The 15244-nt window shown below is 34.9% G+C and overlaps 2 protein-coding genes across 2 annotated transcripts in view; both read left to right on the top strand.

The window, feature by feature from the left end:
- LOC137635427 (uncharacterized) overlaps positions 1-6418 on the top strand; it is an 8695-nt gene extending 2277 nt beyond the window's left edge. Inside the window, exons 3-4 of the mRNA XM_068367905.1 lie at positions 3787-3873; positions 5710-6418. Coding sequence (XP_068224006.1) covers positions 3787-3873; positions 5710-6288 — 666 coding nt within the window. The 3' untranslated portion in view covers positions 6289-6418. The remainder of the gene's footprint in view (positions 1-3786; positions 3874-5709) is intronic.
- A 5014-nt stretch (positions 6419-11432) lies between these two features.
- On the top strand, positions 11433-12933 carry LOC137638784 (cuticle protein CP1499-like). Its single transcript, XM_068371152.1, has 2 exons — positions 11433-11589; positions 12350-12933. The coding sequence occupies exons 1-2, from the start codon at positions 11578-11580 to the stop codon at positions 12791-12793; spliced, it is 456 nt and encodes a 151-aa protein (XP_068227253.1). The 5' UTR covers positions 11433-11577; the 3' UTR covers positions 12794-12933.
- The last annotated feature ends 2311 nt before the right edge of the window (positions 12934-15244 follow it).

Below are 15244 nucleotides of genomic sequence, written 5' to 3'. Positions count from 1 at the left end.
GACTGGTAACACAATAAATTTTAGATTTTTAGAATTGCAAGATAATCAGTATCATTAAAAAAACTTATATAATATGCACAATGAGCTACAGGTAAATGTATGACAACGCCAGAAATTCGAATTCCGATCAGAGATAAGGAATTTTTTAGTTTTAAAGTTTTTGTCCAACAGTCTGTGATAGGAACTTCCTGCTTCAGACCAACCGGAATAACAGTATTAAAAATATAAAAAAAAAAGAAAAAAAAAAAAAAACTAGAAAACATCTACATAACTGAGAGGTCCCGATAAATGTAGAATTTATTTTTATCTATATATACCAATTTTTTATGCTATTGAGGAAGTGACAGTCGGGATAAGTTTCTTAAAAGTGAAATTGGAAGCAAGGGCAACTAGAATTTCAAATGGGCTGTACGTAGTTAAAGAAACTTTAGTAAACATTAACAGTAACTCCGCCCTTATATACGACCATACGTATAAGAAGAAAATCCTATCGACCCTCTTCATGCTGGGGTAATTTCTTACATGTGACCTTTGTAGCAAAAGAAAAAAAAAAGAAAAAAAAATTCCCCATTAAAATATTTTCTTTAATTTCCTATCTTCCTTTAGTATTAGAACCTGGCCAACATTCGCAATTCCAGACGTATTTTCGAGCATAAACAACCACATTTCATCAGTGAAACAAGCACAGGAATACGATCTAACCTAACCTTTTTCACCTTACCTAACTTACGACACCATGTCCTTACGTATGGGGCCTCGGGCTACGGCCCCCTGGAACCCACCAAGAGGTGTGAATTCAAAGTTAGAAACTATACTTCGATGGTCTCAGTTATAGTACAGGAAGTGATTAATAAAATGGACTACTTTCCATGGCTCAAAATTTGTCGTGTCGTAAAAAAAATACCTTTATAGGCAGAAAAAGCAGGAGCAATAGTGCCATTAATTGGACAATGAAGCATAAAATTTATTGTGGCACCTCCAATCTTTTTTTCCCTCTTAACATACAACATGCCACAATTATGCAAATAACAATTTCTGACTACACAACATAACATTAGCTTCTTCGTGTTTAAAACAAATAATAATAATGGTAATGTTTGCAGCAAGGATCCAGAAACATTCTACTGAAATAAGATCATCGAAGGAACTGTATATAAGTGCAGCATTGAAGGTAGCTGATGGGTAATTTAGACAATGATTGTAATGGCAGTCCCATTCTAATGAAAAAAAAAATGTGAAACTAGAATTGATTATTTCAAACTAAAATTTTTCGTTTATGATAAAAGTTGCATAATATAATAAAGTGATTTGGAAAATATTGCCTTGAGGATAAGAATACACGTATCACCGTATATTTTATCATTATTATCATTATTGTTATCATTATCATTATTATTATTATTATCATTATTATTATTATTATTATTATTATTATTATTATTATTATTATTATTATTATTATTATTAGCTAAGCTATAACCCTAGTTGAAAAAGGAGGATGCTAAAAACCCAAGTTCTTGAACAGAGAAAAAAGGCCAGTGAGGAAAGGGAATAAAGAAAATGGTGTTCCTGAGAGTACCCTTAAGCAAGAGAACTCTAGCCCAAGACAGTGGGAGACCATGGTACAGAGGGTTATACCACTACCCAAGACTAGAGAGCAATGGTTTGATTTTGGAGTGTCCTTTTCCTAGAAGAGCTGCTTACCATAGCTAAAGAGTCTCTAACCAAGAGGAAAGCAGCCAGTGAACAATTACAGTACTGTACTTAACCCGGTGTGAATGTTGATATATACCGAAACACTGTAATCTCTCAGCAAGCCTTTAAGATGCAGGCTTGTAAGCGCTGTTCTTGAGATCAAGCACTTACCCCAAAATCTCCATTTTGAGTACTCAAAAATACACCCACAGTACCTGTCACCTCAAAACCTCCTTTTCAAGTGGGTGAAAGGACAATATTTAAGTGGATTTTATCAAATCCTGAAGGGGGTTTGAACTCAGGCCCAAATTAGCAACAACCCATATGAATCTGGGTCACAATCCCCACTACCATAACTCCGAAAGCCAAATTCCGACAGACTCTTATACCGAAACTTACCAAATCTTGACATAACAATGTTCCTACATACAAAATTTCAGATATAAATATAGTTACGATTTTGTTTATAAAAAGATGGCAACGATATCAATCCATAAGCTTTAGTAATACCAAGATTGTCAGGATAGGCATTCCATTTTAGCTACTTATAATATTGTATAGACATCATAATATCAACGAAAATGGAGGAGGTTTGTGAAAAAGCCCTTTCTTTAAAAAGAGTTGCTAAATCTACGAACGGGAAAAAGTGTAGATAAGATTTCTTACTTCTGCGAAATACGCACGTTCAGTAAGACTTTTTTTTTTTTTTTTTCTCGGATCACAGTCAAAAACATATTGAATGTATACTTTGTGTTAACCCATGTCCAAATCCAAAGAAAAGGCAAAACAAATCTGTGAAGAAAGACTCTCTACGTTGATGGACGAGCTTGAACATTGAGCTTTTCCTTCGTAGAATCTATTTTTCTTTATTTTTACTTTTACCTGTTGTGTTTTCGTCAAGAAAAATTTAAGGAAAATTTCAACATGATATATATGATGATATCTATTCTGTTGCTAAATTTGTTGAAATCTGATTGATTGAAATAATTTATAGTCATATTTATAAACCCACCATCTTACTTATTATCTAAATATTGGGTGTTTTGGATGTCGTGATTTTATAACTGTGGGGACTGTGAATGTTATAATTTTATACATCTCAGGATGTTGTCCAGGTTTAAAGGTTTAAAGGTCGCTCATGAATGGCAGAGGCAAGGGACAGTGACATTGCCCTAGCAATCAGGACAATGCCCTAGAGACTGACCATATATTATATGATCAGCGCCCAAGCCTCCTCTCCACCCAAGCTAGGACCAGGGAGGGCCAGGGAGTGGCTGCTGATGGCTCAGCAGATAGACCTTTAGGCTCCCCCAAACGCCCTAACCTTAGCTCTCAAGGATGGTAAGGTTGCAGACACTAATGGCACTAACGAGTCTGAGCGGGACTCGAACCGCCGACTGGGGAACACCAGGCAGAGACGTTACCGATCAGGCCACAGCAACCCCAGCACATATATATTCAGGTAGACTTATTTCCTTTGAAGACCTTAACACAATCTGATTTTAAAAGCTCCCGTTGGTTCTCATGTATGGTAGAAGTAGGATTTGAAATTTTCTTAACGATTATGTAAGTAATTACTTTTTTCTTTATCAAAATATTCGAACTGAAATGGAATTAATCCTGATAGTTTTATTGTTAAGGGCTTCATCATTCATTGATTAGAAAATATGGACTTGACACTATAATTCTTTTCGAGTTAAATAGGGTATTTAACGGGTTCTGTCATTATATTTAACTGGATCTATGTCATTATATTTAACTGGATCTCTTTCATTATATTTAACTGGATATATTTCATTATATGTAACTGGATCTCAGTCATTATATTTAACTGGATATCTTTCATTATATTCAACTAGATCTGTCATTATATTTAACTGGATCTCTTTCCTTATATTTAACTGGTTCCCTGTCATTATATTCAATTATTTTTCTGTCATTATATTCAACTGAATCTCTGTCATTATTTCCAGCAAACAGCAATGCAAATACTCTGAAGCATATCACCTTCAACATCCCGTTAATGAGTTTAACATCCAGAGCAAAACTCGATAAAAAGAAACCTGATCTACGAGTTTTCCCCGCAATCAGGAGCTGTATATAAGGGACTTCATGACTGTACAGCGTTCCAGTAAGTTGCCTGAGGATCTACCCATAAACATCACCATGAGGACTTTGGTAAAGATATAAATATATATATTTATACATATTTTTTCTATTCATGGATAATGTAGTTCTTTCGTATACTTTGTATTTCTGTTTCTTTCACATTCTTCTTTTTCTTCTTACATTGTGTAAAAGATATAGTTTAAGAAAATATTTTTTTTCTTTCACATTCTTCTTCTACTTCTTCTTACTTTATGTCAAAGATACAGTTTAAGAAAATATTTTCTTTCATATTCTTCTTCTATTTCTTACTTTATGTCAAAGATCCAATTTAAGAAAATATACTTTATTCGTTATGAACTACATTATTTCTGAAAATACCACTGTTAATATTGTAGGATTTTATTTCCTTGCTGTATATAGATTATTTTATACCATGGAGTATATCTACAAAATAGAAATAGTTCGACTTATTTTTGTTCATAGGCATTTTAATATCATCAGTCTGGTAATGAATTCATCACTGGAGAACAGAATTTTCTTTTAAAACACTGATTTGAAAACTTTCATTATTAACGATAGAAGGTCAAGAAAAATACTTGTTTCTCACTCCGATTCAAGCAAGTGAGATCAGGAAAAATGATTACTTTAACTTGCATTTGTACATACATATATTTAAGAGCTTGTTCACCTATCGTTAGTTTTTATTCTTTCGACTTATTTTGCCATATGTATGAATCTTATATTTGGAAACCTGCTTAGCAAGTTCCTTCATCTATTTTTTTTTGTAAGAAAGCTTCCATAGTTTGAATAATAATAGTAAGAAAATTAGTCTTAGTAGTATCACTACAAGTAGTAATAGTAGTAGTGGTTTTCTAATGCTACTGTAGTAATGATAATTAGCATAACACCAACGGTTTAAAAAGGTCCACCTATATTAATTATATTAGCAGTTTCATAGCATAGTTTTAAGCTCCTCTAAATGTAGAGATGCATTTTGGGTCAAAGTACCTGTTACGTTTGGTGTAAAGATTTCATAGAAACGTTTATTTGTTATTCTACGGATGAATTGCAATCAAATAAAAAAGGCTTGCATTCCATTTATCCAAAGACATACAGTGCTAGGTTACTTACTTAGTTCAAGACCTTCTAAACTGGACATGGGATATCACATAACCTTGGGTAGCTGGTCTGAAAAATCTTTGCTGAAGTACACTAAATTTTTTCTTTTTTTTTTAGAATTTGAACTGTAATGAAAATAAGAACTCTATAATATTTCAAAGTAAAGTCGATGCATTTTGGAGGGTTTTCCTAATAGTCTAAATATCCATACTTTGAAAATGACACAGCGGATATTAATGACGAGGAGAAAGCTTGATAGGTTATTAAAAGTTGGACAAGACATAAATTGAGGTGGAAAGTGTTCGAGATGGTCGAGGAAGGACTGAAGTCAAAAGGATTCTGAACTGATTTTTTTTTTTTTTTTTTAGAAAGATTACGTTCCTTATCCTTTTTCCTAAATAATTATGTCTGATTTTCATGGTTGGCCTTTTGTGGAATCAAAGATATTTGCTAAGAACCCTTGATCTTTCATACTGTTGAAATACATTGCAAGGAAATATACATTATTTTTATAGCATCATGTTAATCCTATATCTGTAAGAATTTTGGCTTTAAATTATTTTTAAACCTTATCAGATAGATCATTCAGTTCCAGCAGATGTTTAGGCGTTGATGTAATAAACAGTATGTTCATGAAGTAAATAAAACAGAGGTCTGTATATTTGAAATAAAAACGTGGAATTTTTGTTGTAATTGATTTTTTTTGTAATGATAACTGTAAGCTTAATACTGTAGTTCCTTTCGTATTCTTCAATCCAAAACTGAATCACGAAATTTTCCTTTTAGATTGTTTTGGCAGTGGTGGGCGTATGCTCAGCCGTTCCTTTCATCCAGGACACTCCTGAGGTGGCTGCTGAGAAAGCTCGGTTCTTCCAGACATTCCAGGCTGCTCAGCAAGCTGCCACTCCACAGCACCATAACTTCATCCCCCACCAGGCCCACAATCCAGTCCATCACCCCCAGGCCCAATTTACACCCAAATGGACAGGCCCAGTAGCTGCTACTATACCTGCTGGAGTTGATGGGTCTATCACCCCTGTCGGCAACACTGCTGATGTCAGTGCTGCTCGTCAGCAATTCTTCAACGCCTACCAGGCTCAGCTGTCAGCTACTGTTGGTGCTGCACCAGCATTGCCTAGGGGTGTTCCAGCCCACGCACCAGCACACACCTTCAACCCAGTGCACGCTGCCCCTGTTCAGCCCAAATGGACTGGCCCAGTAGCTGCCACCGTTCCTGCTGGTCTTCCAGGGTCTACCAACCAGGTGGCTGAAACCCCTGAGGTCCAGGCAGCAAAGGCTGCCTTCTTCCAGAGTTTCCAGAGGCAGGTCGCTGCCGCAGCACCACCAGCTCCAGCTTGGGGATAAATGATTGTATTTTGATTCTCAGGTTAAGTTACAGGCAAAATGTAAATATAATCATAAACCATATATACATTTATGTTTATATTCTAAGAATTATAACAGGTGCCGAATAAAATAAAAGTTACTATACATATTCTTTCCATTGTGATTCACCTTCTGTAGGTAAACACATTTTTGTTTTTCTAATTTTAACGAGAGACTTTCTAATTACAACATCGCAATTCTCAAAGATAGTAATAATATATATGATAAAAAAATTTAGCCTTAAAACAGTTAAGATAAAGAGAAAGCTACATATTTCGTGTCAACTTGACTTTTTTCAATGCAGAGTTACCCTTTAGACTAGTCATCTATAGATCATGTACCTGACTGGTAATCTATGAATGATGAAAGCTTTTTTTGTCATGTATGGGCAGGAGATATTTGTTATCAGTAGTACAGAACTTCATATAAGAGTAGTGTCAGGTAAAAGAGGATTCACTTTCCAGTAACAAAGTATCTATTTCCATCATGAAAGAGGGACATAAAAATATGTTAACATAAATTCCCAATTATTCTGTCTATGCCTCACAGAATTCTTGCCTGAATGCTGTACAACTGCTTGTATTTGTAGATTAACTTGGCTCATTTATTTGGACAATCACGAATCTACCAACGTTATTGAGTGTACATACTCATAATGCCTAAGAGACACAAAGGGGACACATCTTCTTCTTCTCCTTCTTTGTTTCTGGCCAGCGTTCTCCATCTATCTCTGTCCCACACATCATCACCGGTTAATCCCTTTGATCGAAGGTCATCCTTGATACAGTCCATTCACCTTCGCCTTGGTCTCCCTCTCCTTCTCCTTCTCTTTACCTCCATTTCCACCACTCTCCTCCAAATATACTGTTCATCTCTTCTCATGACATGACCATACCATCTCACTCTACTGTCTTGAATCTTATCTGATAGTTCTCTAACTCATGTGGTACCCCTAAGTACCTCATTCCGTATGTTATCTGTTCTACAAAGGGGACACATCTTGTTTATAAATCACGGACGATGCTTACATAAGTGGAAATCCTCATTACATGGATGTTTATCCAGACTGTTGAGCGTAGAGTGGTACATCTAAATAGATTGGGGTGATTAGTCTAATCATCTCATTTTCAAACGATGTTCTTGCAGAACACCTGGGTCAATAGGAAAAGTTAATAAAAGCTGCAACTAAAAGTAATATTGGGCAAAGAAATCAACTTTGGTATGGAAAGTGAGCAGTATAGGTTGAAAGGTGGACATCAGTTTTTTTTTTTATTTTTTTTTTTTTGCCAATTGCTGATCATCAGCTCCTAGTTATTTACTATTTATATCTCTACCATTTGCATCATATAAGTCTTTATTCAAGATTTATAGAAGATTCTTTTACATCTTAAATTCTAAAGGAACATAGATACCTAGACAATCTAAGTCACAAATTTAGCAAAAAATACAAGATCGTGAAATTCAACCCAGTAATTCGTTCTATATAGTTCGTTCTATGTCTCAGCCAAGCCAAGTGTCTTTGGATATATTTGTGCTGACGCCGCATCTTTACGTGAAGAGATAAGAGATAGGATTGTAATCAACCATATCATTTGGGTACTTGGCCGTTTATCTCTTCATCCATAAGGGTTGGAATATCGTCTCATTAATGATGGGTTTTACCTTAACTGATTTAGGACTGAAAATGTAACAAATGTTGAAATCCAGAAAGTCACTAGAAGAAAATGTGAATAGATTTTTCTGGTGTTGTGTTCATATTTATTTTCTCTGACTTCGGAATATCGTTTTTCATGAGAAATAGCTATCAAAATTAACTATTTTCTTTCTTAAAATATTGAAAAGGGATGGTAATAGTAAAATTAATTTTAGAATTGATAGCAAAACGATGATGATGATGACGATTATCATCTTTATTATCATAAATATAATTATTATCATTAAAGTATAATGAGATTTAGGGAATAAAAGCTTGTGGCAGGCATAAAATTTTTTATTTGTGTTCGATCTATCGGAATCAATCTTCGCTTGTCTTTTTACTGTTATATATAAGATACAAGATGATAGAAAGGCTTCTCTTGTTTTTGTTGATGATTTCAATGCTCTCCATAAAGAGTGATTAAATTCTCATTCTCCTACTGATCGCTATGGCTAGAAAGCTTTGGAGTTTGCCTCTCAATTAGACTGTGACGGAATCATAAATGAGGCTACTCACATGTCTGGTAATTGCTTGGACCTCTTAAACACTGACTCCCCTGGTGTTATAAAAAGTAAGGTTGGTTCTCCAGTTGGGACATCTGATCATAAGTTGATCCCATTAGCAATGAAGACTGGAGAGCCTGTCCCTGATTTGTCATACTCATGTAAAATATACAGTATAGAAAATCTGGAACGGCATTTTGAGTGATCTTCTGCGTTTGAATTGGTCACATTGTATAAGTGTAGACCTTGGTTTCTTGAATGAAAATTTGGTCAACATAGTTGATAGGCGTATCCCTTCATTTGTGCTAAGGTACCGAGTAAAAGACAAACCCTGGCTCAGTGATGATTGTAGACATGCTTATTTGGAGAAGCAGGGGGCCTATCATCTTTATAAGGGTAACAGATCAGATTTGACTTGATATAACTATACTCAATTAACAGGTGTTGCCCAGAGAGTATATGCTTTAATTAAAAAGCAAAACGATTTAATCATAAAAGAAATCCTTTCTGATACAACCAAGGAACATAAGTGTTGGGCTACACTTAAATCTGCACTCTTTGGTGGAGACCTCTCAGTCCTTCCTTTACTCAAACCAGATGGCCCTGTTCCTGACTCAAAAAAAAAAAAAAAAAAATAAAAGCCAACCCTTTTGGCTGATATGTTTGAGAGTAAGAGTAATGAGAATCTCAATCTTCATCATTTCTGTTTTCCTGACGCTAAACTAAACGGTCCCTTGAAATTTGAATCCTCTTGATGGACCTTGATGCCTATGGAGGTGTAGACCAAAATGGTATATTTCCTTTGTTTTTGTAAAGATCGTTGTTTTCTTAGCTCATAAGTTGTCTGCTGTTCTTCAAAGTTAGCAAGAAGAGGTTCTTTTAAAACGTGCTTGTGTTAGCTCTAGTCCTGCTGATTACCGTTCAATTTCCGTACCTCGCATAATATCTAAAGTTTTTGAACGTGTTTTGGCGAAATGTGTAAATAGGTATGCTGAAGGTAATAATCTGTTCTCTGGTTTTCAATTTGGCTTTTGTAAAGGCCTTGGAGCATTTGATGCCCTTCTTACAATCACCAGTGCTGTACAAAAATCCCCTGCTTTTGGTCAGGAAGTTTGTACGGTTCGCCTTGATTTAGTGCTGTCTTTGACCATGGTGATCGTGAGGCCCTTATTTTAAAAATCAAACAGTTTTTAGTGGGTGGGTCTTTTCTCAGTATTTTTATCAAATTTTTGTGGAATAAATTGCAAAGATTAGGTGTCAATAGGCAACATAGTGAGTATAGGAAAGTTATACTGTATCAGGTGCTCTTCTGGGTAGTGTTTTGGCCCCATTACTTTTCATATTATTTACACATAACATGTTGTTTGGCCTAGAAAACAAGTTCGATGCATGTGTAAATGATGCTACTCTATTCGTCTCAATTCCATTTCCTGAATGTACTTAGGAGTTTGTTTTAAAGAGATCTACATGGTGCAAGTTATGGAACGAAGTTGAACCCTAACAAAACTCAAAGTATGATTTTAAGTAGGTTGAAAACTACGGTCTATTAAATTTCTTATTCCTGATCTAGATATTGATCTATGCCACCGTCGTTTAGTTAATTCCCTATGCATGTCACATAAGATTTTTCATGATTCTGACTCTCCTTTGTATTCAGATCTTCCCAGACAGTATCATCCTGCTCGTAATACTAGGTATGCAGTTAATTCTAATAGTCATGCGTTCTCTTATATAAGGCTCAATACTACACAGTATTCTAGAAGTTTTATTCCAGCTATGACTAGGTTGTGGGATGATCTTGGTAATCAGAGAGCTGAATCGGAGGAACTTAAAAAATTCAAACTTGCAGCGAATGTTTTTATTTTACAGGCTAACATAAGTCTTTTCATAGTTTATGTATGGAAAATTTATTTCAACGCTGTTAACGATCATAAAACATTCTCATGTAGCGTTTTTATTTCACTATTTTCTTTCCTCAATGGGCTATTTTTTCCATATTGAAGCCCCTGGGTTTATAGCATCCAGCTATTCCAACTATGGTTGTGATATAGCTAATAATAATAATAATAATAATAATAATAATAATAATAATAATAATAATAATAATTGATTATTATCATAATAATAATTGCATTATTAATAGTAATAACAAATTATTATTACCATTATTATTATTATTATTATTATTATTATTATTATTATTATTATTATTATTACCACGATTGTTGCTATTATCATTTTTATTATTATTATTATTATTATTATTATTATTATTATTATTATTATTATTATTATTATTATTATTATTATTGCTTTGTTGTTGTTGTTATTGTTGTTGTGTTTTTTTTTGCCGGTATTTACTTACCCTTACGTTTTTATCAGCGTCTAAAAATCTTTATTTTATGTAATGAACTCTATATATTTTCGAGTTATTTTTGCGTTATTTTATAAACTGAATATCGTCATGATTTGGAAACAAACTGAGACCATAATGTGAAAAAATATATAAAGTTAAATTAGTTCAATAGACCAAAGCTTGTATTCACTTTATGAAAATACTTAGATATTTCAGGGGATAATAGTTTTTTTTATTCTAAATCTAACTGACGAATAAGTTTGATTATGTCCAAATAAAAAAGTACATTGAGTCTATCACAAGTAATTTTATTAAGGGATTCATTGATATCTAAACCAAATTATACGAAGATCCTTAAACAGGAATACGTTACAAAAAAGCAGAGACTTTCCATGTAATCTGGCAAGGTTGAAACTAGCATAATGACAATCATCATTTATTTTTTAGTTCGTGCTTGTCTTATCGAACTAATTTTGCCCGGCAACGCAGCTTGTCCTCACTGCAGCATCCGCAGGACCACACCCACCCAAAAACAACAAACAAATAAGTGACAAAATAAAAAATTGAAGACACTACCGTTAGCCATCACAAACTTGAATAGTTTAGTCTCTCGCAACTGGTTTGGGATCGCTGGAATTAGTATAAAAGAGCCGAGCGCATCTTGACTCGTCACATCTCACGACGGTGTCCAGCATCAGCTCATCCTCAGCATCATGAAGACTTTGGTAAATAGCTTTTATTTATGGCGATTGTTTTAGCTTTTTTCATCGTATCTCAAGTGAAGTGATATATTCTTACACCTTTGCGAATATTCCTCCCTTTCTAATCTAGAGTATTATCTCTCATCCTTTTAGTGTAGCAGTGTAGAACTATATTTCCTACTGTGTACTGAACGCCAATGGTTAACACTTAAAATAACAAAGTGATATTTGCTGTTGTCTAAGTTTGTTTATCTATGATTATTCTTTATGTATGTATTAACCATTAAGCAACACCTGACACCGTAACCTTTTTGACAAAACTTGAATTTCCTTACTGACATTGTTGCCTATCTGTCGAATCAAGTTCATTCTTCAACATTAACTCTACTCGGGATTGATTATATTTTAATTTGACATTTGCCATGCCATCTCCATGATATCGTATTTGTCAAATAATGATATTTGAAAATCATTAGGATATTAGTACCTATTGTGCGCCTTTTTGTAGCTTGAAAATTTAAGTAGTGGCGAAGTTACTAGTAGAGATTTTTATACAAGCTTCACAGAAAGGAGTTTACATTATTCTTGTATATGAAAAATTTAAAGCCAAAAAAAAAATGAAAAAAAAAAAAAATAGGAGAATGGATGAATTTGTCAAATATCACAGAAGAAGTTCTGAATAAGATATTTTTATTTAGAGAAAAATTCTGATATCGACATTGAGGATAAATATTGTCGAGACTTTCTATTCATAGTTATCAACAAAGATATGTTTTATTTGCAGGTTGTCCTAGCTATCTTTGGTGTGTGTGTGGCCTTCGCCCGGTACACCCCTGAAGTAGAACAAGCCAGAGAAGAGTTCTTCAGGGCTTTCAGAGCAGCTGAAAGGGCTTCAAGACCTGACTTGTACACCCCCGAAGTACGAGCGGCCAGAGAAGAGTTCTTCAGGGCTTTCAAAGCAGCCGAAAGGGCTTCAAGTCCTGACTTGTTTACCCCCGAAGTACAACAAGCCAGAGAAGAGTTCTTCAGGGCTTTCAGAGCAGCCGAAAGAGCAGCTTCTCCAGCTTCTCCAGTCCAGACAAAATGGTATGGACCATTTGCCGCCTCACAACCAGCTGGTCTTCCAGGCTCTCCAGACCAAGTTCCTTTCACTGCTGAGGTTCAAGCTGCAGCGGATGCCTTCCAGAGGGCATACCGGAAGCAGCTGGAAGCTGTTGGTCGCAAATAAATGAATGAACTTTTGGCCCCCATTGATTTACTGCTGAGATCTTGGACTGACATGCTATTTTGTATTTTATTAGATTTTGGATGATTTTTAAGGATGTTTGGCTTCAAACATTTCTAAATTAAATTGAGCGATGGACAAAAGGTTTCTCATTTATTCCTACTGTATGTTTTAGATATCACCTTTTTTTTGTCAGGGATGTTTGCAAAATTACTGAGATCAGTTAAAATTTTATTTCTGAAAGAAAGGTTTTCAGCCTTCTTAAAATAATTACTTAATGTGATTCTCAAGTTCACATAATTTACTTGTTCTCATTTATTTACTAATAATTGTGTCAGGTCTTTAATATCGTATATCTTTTTTTTTTCATTCACCTAACTAATTTATATTTGACTCTATACAATAGCAAAATTTCTCACATATAGATTTCAATGCTTCATACAATTTCAAGAATAATTTCTAAGAGTTCAAAATATAAATTAACATCACAGAATTGTTTTCCGATTGTTAGACATCTATTTAAGAAAAACGATGACTGCATGTAACATTCATTAACGCTAAAAAAATTATTTTTAGAGCAAGATTCTTTTGCGTTTGAATTGGTCACAATTATATACGTGTAGACCTTGTTTTCTTGAATGAAAATATGGTCAACAATTGATAGGCGTATCCCTTCTTGTGTGCTAAGGTACCGAGTGAAGGACAAACTATGGTTCAATGATGATTATAGATATGCTTGTTTGGAGAAGCAGGAGGCCTATCATTTTTGGAAGGGTAACATATCAGATTTTACTTGGATTAACTCTACTCAGCTAATATGTGTTGTCCAGAGAGTATAAGCTTTGATTGAATAAAAATACAATTTAACCATAAAAGAAATCCTTTCTGTTACAACCCAGGAACAAAAATGGTGGACTACCCTTAAACCTGCACTCTGGTGAAGACTTAACAGTTCCTCCTTTACTTAAACCAGATGGCTCTATCCCTGACTGTTCATAAAAAGAAAAGGCAACCCTTTAGGCTGATGTGTTTGAGAGTAAGCAGAGTAATGAGAAACCCGATAATCTTCATTCCTGTTTCTAAGGGTAAACTAACTTTAGTTTAGCTTTTACGGTCCCGTTAAATTTTAATACTCTTGATGAACCTTGATCTTTGTAGAGGTGTAGATCAAAATGGTATAGTTCCCTTATTATTTTGTAAAGATCAATGTTTTCTTAGCTCATAAGTTTTCTGCTGTTCTTCAAAGTTAGCAAGAAGATGTTCTTTTAAAACGTCCTTGTGGTAGCTCTAGTCGGGCTGATTACCGACCAATTTCCATACCTCCCATAACATCTAAAGTTTTTGAACGAGTTTTGGCAAAACTTCTAAATAGGTATGCTGAAGGTAATAATCTGTTCTCTTGTTTGCAATTTAGCTTTTGTAAAGGCCTTGGAGTATGCGATGCCTTTCCTAGATAGATAGATAGATAGATAGATATTTTTATTGACCACAATACAAAATAATCTGAATTTTACAAAAGAATATTTGGTCCAAATTACAAAATTAAATACAATAGATTTTGTACAATCTCTTATACAAACTAAATGAATTTCAATTACACATATATTGTACTAATGCTAAAAAAAAAACAAATCTGACTAATACGCCATTAACAAGTTCCTGAAATTACATTATATTAATGTTACATTCAATAAAAAGAAAGAAGCTCATGTACAATTTTACATACTACATCATAATCAGTTCTGGTTAATAGAAAGTCTAAAGCTGTGGTAACGTTATACGTCTGCCTGATATGTAACGAAAGTGGACAATTTTCAATGACACGAGTCTCTGTCTGGACCATACCGCATGAACACAATCTCTCATTCATTGGCAGACGGCCTTGTACCAACCGTGTGTCACACGATCGTACATAAATTATTTTGTATATATTATGCTTGTATCTGCGCTCTTCCCTCGCACTAAAAAGAACCAGACCAAACATGTCTATGTGTCGCCTATGTAACATTGTCATTTCTCGAACATGTATTTTCCTGTTGCCTTGAGGTTTTGTATATAAAGGAGAGTGTTCTTTAATAATACTACTCAGTTGATTGCTTCCTGCCTTTAAGTCCTAACCTTTCTCTCGGCCGTCACATTGGTGACCCCGGAAGTCGACTCGCTTCCACCGCCTTCCACCCCCACCCCCTCACCCCTCCATCTTTGGTACTATGACGGACTCTACGGCAGTTGGCGCTACGGCCACTCCATTCAAACTTTTATCGTTTGCCAGCGGAGAGGCGTTTGCTTGATTTCAGCGCTCAGAAGTCCAGTTTCGCATCAGGGGCATGTCTCGCTCAACCACCAAAGCAGATTATGTTCTCGCGGCGATACCCGAGGACACCTTCCCAGAAATATCCGATTGGCTTTGTGAGAAAGGAGACACCCCAATAGCGTATGGCGCCCTCAAAACAC

Source organism: Palaemon carinicauda, chromosome 3 (genome assembly GCF_036898095.1).
Source record: "Palaemon carinicauda isolate YSFRI2023 chromosome 3, ASM3689809v2, whole genome shotgun sequence".
Classification (NCBI taxonomy): Eukaryota; Metazoa; Arthropoda; class Malacostraca; order Decapoda; family Palaemonidae; genus Palaemon; species Palaemon carinicauda.
Note: the sequence above shows the minus strand (reverse complement) of the source record. Positions and strands in the feature narration are given on the sequence as shown.